The sequence below is a fragment of the Sinocyclocheilus anshuiensis genome, unplaced genomic scaffold (assembly GCF_001515605.1).
Source record: "Sinocyclocheilus anshuiensis isolate Anshui unplaced genomic scaffold, SAMN03320099.WGS_v1.1 scaffold999, whole genome shotgun sequence".
Classification (NCBI taxonomy): Eukaryota; Metazoa; Chordata; class Actinopteri; order Cypriniformes; family Cyprinidae; genus Sinocyclocheilus; species Sinocyclocheilus anshuiensis.
Window position 1 is genome coordinate 731940 of NW_015544197.1, and position 5880 is coordinate 737819.

The following is a 5880-nucleotide window of genomic DNA, read 5'->3' on the forward strand; positions in this document are numbered from 1 at the left end:
ATAATGAAGTTGTCTATATTTAGTAGATTGTGTGTAATACACAAAAGAGTGATGATCAGGTCAACACACACTGAGGTATAGAAATTAAATAAAAATAACTGTGCTGGTATCGGTATTGTCCGATACTCAGAACTTTTGGTATCGGATTGGTTCTGAAAAAATGGTATCGTGCCACCCCTAATAAAATTCTATGTAATCACCTAAATTGGATCTAGTGTTAGTTTTGGAACAAGTCTTATCCAGTGCTTGCATTTTTTGATATCACTTGCTTATTCCGGGAAAGAAACAAATGAAACTCAACAACAAGCCACTCTGGACACTATTCGAATTACATGTGCCATGTTAACACCTTTTTTTTTTTTTTTTGCCATAGGGGTTTTTGCTATAAAAGGTGGTTTGTATGTATCTGACAGCTTTAAAGCTAGACAGACAATATGGTAGATAGCAATAATAAGGCTTGTCAGATCAGCACTTTGATTAGCTATTTGAGCTGTCAGTTATTTATCAGAATAAGGTAAATTCTGCATCCAGTTCAAGCAATGTATTATCACATGGGCTGTTTTAAAATATCTTTGATAAGATACGATTTTATGGCTGGAGTTTGGGTACTCCATATATTTATGAGTTCTATCTTTTTCCAGTGCCCTTAGCTCCTTTTTCGACGGGTCCGGCTCCATCCCTCTCCTCTCTGGCCTCCACCCTGGCCATATCTTCCCAACCCGGAGACCTCCTACCCGGGGCCTCTCCAAGAAAGAAACCCCGCAAACAGCAGCATGTGATCTCCACTGAGGAGACAGAGATGGTGGAGACCAACAGCACAGACGAAGAGAGAGCTAGCAGCCGAGCTCCAGGAAACAGACCTGAAAGACATGAGTCTCCACCTAGGGAATATGTTGGTGAGATTATCCATGGATATATACCTTTTGGAAATCATAAAAAACAAATTGATAGATCCAGTCTGCACCACGTAACCGTCAGAAAATCTAAATAGCTGATTATGTAAAATTCCACTAAACAGTTAATCCTTTCTGATAAATGAAACAAACTTGATCGTTAAAAAAAAAAAAATTGAAGTTATTGATCACACCAATGTAAGTAATTGTGATTGATTGCACCAAATGAATGTGAAAACAAGATAAAGACAGTATTATAAATGTTTAATTACTTTTTTCACATACTATGAATGAATGCCATTATCACTGATACTGATGCCTCCATTAAATTGATTTTTTTTTTTTACAGAAAATTAAAAACATAATAGCAAATTTGAATTGAAGTGAACATGAAAACAATATTCACATAAATTCATAATAAATTATAATAAATATTATAACAAGTGCGAAACAAGAAAAAAAAGCAGCAGCCACAGAGCAGCATAGGATACAGAGAGAAAAGAGCTGGCAGTACACATCAGTAAGATTTTAAAAAATATATTATTTAGAATGATAATTAAGACTGAAAATATTGAGTGTTATTTTTTTTTTTAAACAAAGCTGTCAACATGTGATATTTAATTTTGATCTACCTACTTTAGCATTAGAAATGGCTTGTAAATGTCACAATTTCGACTACTGTCCTACTGTTGTTTTTATGCTTTTTTCAATTTCCTTATGATATTAGTTAGCAGTGTGAATTTGTAATACCCCCCAAAATGGGTGAACACTTGTTCAATTGTGACATTGATTGTATTAATGTAGATGAGGACGGTGTTCGTTACGTACCAGTCCGCCCCAGACCGCCCCTCACTCTGTTGCGTCAATACCGTAACCCATGGAAGGCTGCCTATCACCACTTCCAGAGGTACAGTGACATCAAAGTCAAAGGTAAGTACTTTCTCAACATTGTCTGCTTTCTCAGTTTTTTTGTTATTTTGGTGCACTGTTGTTTTCTTGTTCTTTTTTAAATATGATTATAGTACTGAATATGGTCATATGAGTCAAAATCATCTCACTACTGTCTCCTCAGAGGAGAAGAAAGGCAGCCTTCAGGACATGGCCAATCAGAGAGGAGTAGCATGTCGAGCTCAGGGCTGGAAAGTGCACCTGTGTGCCGCACAGCTGCTACAGCTGGTGGGTTCTGCAGCTGATGGTGTCATTTCCACCAGAAATTTCTACAGTGGCTTAATTAGAGTTTCACTGTGTTTATATATATATATATATATATATATATTAGGGCTGCACGATTAATCAAAATTAAATCGCAAAGGAGATAAATCGCGATTAGGCAGAAGCTGAGATATATAATATATTATGCTAACAGCCTGTTATTGAGGCGGTTAATGTTGCATATAGGTAACATTTAAATGAATTCCTTTCTTGTTTGATCACAGACTAACTTGGAGCATGACGTGTACAGCCGGCTGACCACCCTGCAGGAAGGCCTCATCCCAAAGAAGAGAGCTGGAGCTGACGAGGATCTGCACCGCATCAATGAGCTCATACAAGTTAGTATCTCAAGATTACCAACCCACCATGGAAACTCCAATAAACAGGCTCTGAATGCCCAAAACCACCTTGAAAGAGAAATACTGAATAATGATACAGCACCTAAAATGTACACTTTCTCATATATATTAAAAAACTTTTAACCTGAAAACGAAATGCAACAGAACATAAGGGGCTCTTTAAATTGAAGATATGAAAATAAAACAAACGTTGCGTTTATTTTTTTCTAATTCTGTTCAGTACTTTGTATTTCTTTGGGGTTATTTCATCCAAAAATGAAAATAAAAAAGTCATCATTTACTCACCTGGTGTTGTTCTAACTATTATATAATTATATAATGCGAGTGAATGGTGACCAGCATCAGTCTTTTAAAAAAGATGCAAAAGTATCAAAGACTTGTCCCATGCAACATGTGTCGTATATATTTCAATTGTTCTGGGGTATAGGTAGGGTGAAAGTAAACTGAGGCACCAATAGTGTCTCGTGTATGATGCAGTTGTGTATAAGAAAGCCAACAGCCAAGGTCAGGATTTTTATTAAATAATCAATTAAATTATGTTTGTTATTTACAAAACCCTATCATATACCTCCAGATCACTTGAAATATATGGCATGTGTTGCACAAGGCCATTCTGTGATACTTCTGCATATTTTTTTCTGATGCTGGTTGCTATTCTTTGTTAATATATGGAGTAGCGCTAGCATAAATTTTTTTTAAATTTCTCCTTTTGTGGTACAAAAAAAGAATGAACGGTGTACGGCATTGAAACAACACCAGAGTGAGGAAATAATATCGACATTTTCTTTCCCTTTAACAACAATCATGAATTGGATGCAAATTAGACCTATACATGTAACGACTTGCCCAAAAACCATAGCACAACTTTACTGGAAATACATTCATGACCTTTTGACCTACTCTGTTCAGGGCAATATGCAGCGCTGCAAGCTTGTGATGGATCAGGTGACTGAAGCTCGCGACACCATGATGAAAGTACTGGACCATAAGGACAGAGTCCTGAAGCTGCTCAACAAGAATGGAACTCCCAAGAAGAGCTCCAAGTTAAAGCGCAAGGAGCGGGCATAGATACCACTCCATGGTGTTAATCTTTGTCCTTCAGCAGAGTTGAACACAGGAATGCTCTTCAAAAGCTGGACCTGTTATGGTTTATCAGGTTGCTGTGCACAATCATCTACTTTCTTTTACAGTCTCGAAAAGAGAGAGAGAGAGACGGTTGTAAACCATCGAACTGTTTTTATAGGAACTGCTGCTTACTGTGGACTGTTAAACTGTCCATTGGGTATGAGGCAGCCTGGTTAACCAATGGTTTTTGTTTTTCCCCTAAAGAAATTCTTTAAGTATTTCATTTTAAAAGAAACATGTTGTCTTTTTTTTTTTTTAGTTTAGTTGTAGAGGCGATGCTTTTGCTGTAATGGACTTTAAAGATCAGAAAGGTCATGTTTGCTAGATGTAACTCCTGTATCTAGTTTGATTCACACCAAGTACAGAATGCACACACGCACATGCTCGCAAGAGTGTGTTAGCTTTCCATGTTTTGGTACCTTGTAACATGGGTGATTTTTTTTTTTTTTTTTGTTAAATACAAATGTTGAAGTTAATCTCTCCCAGATTAGTCAGAAATTCCACTATGAAAATATGTGGTAATAGACTCGTACTAACCAGATATAATGCCCTCTAACCCTTCTAGTTTTTTTCATCACTGTAAACATTCAAGCGCTATAGTGACTGATGGTCGTACAAAGTGTGTACTTGAAAGAATCAGTATAATTATGTGAATTTATATTATAAGAATGTGTGTAATGTTTTATGTTTCACTGTAAGAAAATTGTTCTTAATGGAAGTGATGTGGTTTTCACTGTTTGTTTGTTTTTTGTGCTGTTTTACAGATATAATATTGTTCTGGGTTTGAATAATAATTTGGCTATTTTGTACATTTTTTTTTTTTTTCTTCATTCTTACATTCTTTTATTTTTCTGTGTGTAACTATTATGTGCTATTGCAGTAAAACTGGATACATTTACAAAGAATCTTGTTTAGTAAGTACATTTGGTACTAAATACACCTCACAAGACTTCGCTAGTGAAAGCTGTAGTGCATTGTTTACATTTGCTTATGCTTTTATCCAGAGCGACTTGTGTTGCTTTCAAAGTACATTTTATCAGTTCTTGCTTTCCCTGATAATCAACCCATCACCTTGGCATTGTTAGCGCCATGCTCTACTATTTGAGCAACAGGTTGTTGTTGGGCATCTATCTTTTTTCTTTTCTTCAACGGAACCGATGAAAAATCAGATACGCAGCAGGAAATCTAGTCTGCTCTTTCACTAGTACTCTGTAAACTCCTTTCATTATTGTTAGAACAGTTTCCACATTGTTCGAAACCATGTTTCTAATGTGAAGATGGTAGTAAAATGTCCACCATTTTCATCATTCAGAATTTACTAAGTAGTCTTTATGATTTACACTAAATCAAGCTAGTAAAGGGTGTTTGCAGACAGATTTGATGTTTCAAACTAGCTTAAAAATAGTCTTATTTAAATTTTCTGGTAGGTAAAATTAGTATTTCTTACGATGTGTAACGAATTAATGACCATGATGTGAAAAAAATGACAGTAAGCATTGCTGCATTGATTGTGTCTAACAATTTTATCTCACCTTGTTTCTACCTGTAGGTTAAGGTCAAGTATGTTTTCATTTGATAAGGATATACATTTTATAAAAGCTATGTAAGGTTTATTCTTTTTATTCTTTATACTGTACATGGTTTATTCTCTTGACTCTGTTGAGCGAACCTGTTCTATAAACTGTCTGTGACCTAAAAACACCACACCACGTAAACTCTAATTATTGTGAGTTCTTGCAATGAAGTTTGGTATTGCCTGATGGAAATATGACTTTCCAGAATGGCTCCACCCTTCATAACTATGACACTATGCTATTTACTACTAGATTGCCCCATTATGATCAGATCTCAGCCCTCCATTTGTTGTCACGCAGGTCCAAAGGTTCAACACTTTACTGTAAAAAAGAAAAAGAAAAAACATTACGTAAAACTGAAAATGTTCAGATAAATAACATTGTATTTATTTTCTTATCTGTCTTAATTTTGTTCTGTATATTGATATTCACATCACTGGTGTGTCTGTGCAGGTCCACACTGCCTTTCTGTTGCAATTTTACTAGTGTTCATTGTAAAAGACAGTTTATTTTGAAGCTTTATTTTCTTAATATTCTCTAGTCTGCTTTTTGGTATTTATAATTTACTAATAACAGCTTTTTGTTCTGATTTGGAGGACAGAGCTTCCTTGTATTTATCATTCTGGATGTGTTCGTCAGGGTGCAAAGTCAAAGTCTCATAAACAACTGTTGTTTCCAAGCAGTAATTTATTTTGACTGAACGCTCAACCTGTGGGG

General features: G+C 35.6%; 1 protein-coding gene across 1 annotated transcript in view; it reads left to right on the forward strand.

The window, feature by feature from the left end:
* Nucleotides 1–4487, forward strand: part of LOC107696772 (histone deacetylase complex subunit SAP130-like) — a 25363-nt gene extending 20876 nt beyond the window's left edge. The window contains exons 17-21 of the mRNA XM_016497268.1: nucleotides 642–896; nucleotides 1698–1823; nucleotides 1966–2069; nucleotides 2330–2443; nucleotides 3374–4487. Coding sequence (XP_016352754.1) covers nucleotides 642–896; nucleotides 1698–1823; nucleotides 1966–2069; nucleotides 2330–2443; nucleotides 3374–3532 — 758 coding nt within the window. The 3' untranslated portion in view covers nucleotides 3533–4487. The remainder of the gene's footprint in view (nucleotides 1–641; nucleotides 897–1697; nucleotides 1824–1965; nucleotides 2070–2329; nucleotides 2444–3373) is intronic.
* The last annotated feature ends 1393 nt before the right edge of the window (nucleotides 4488–5880 follow it).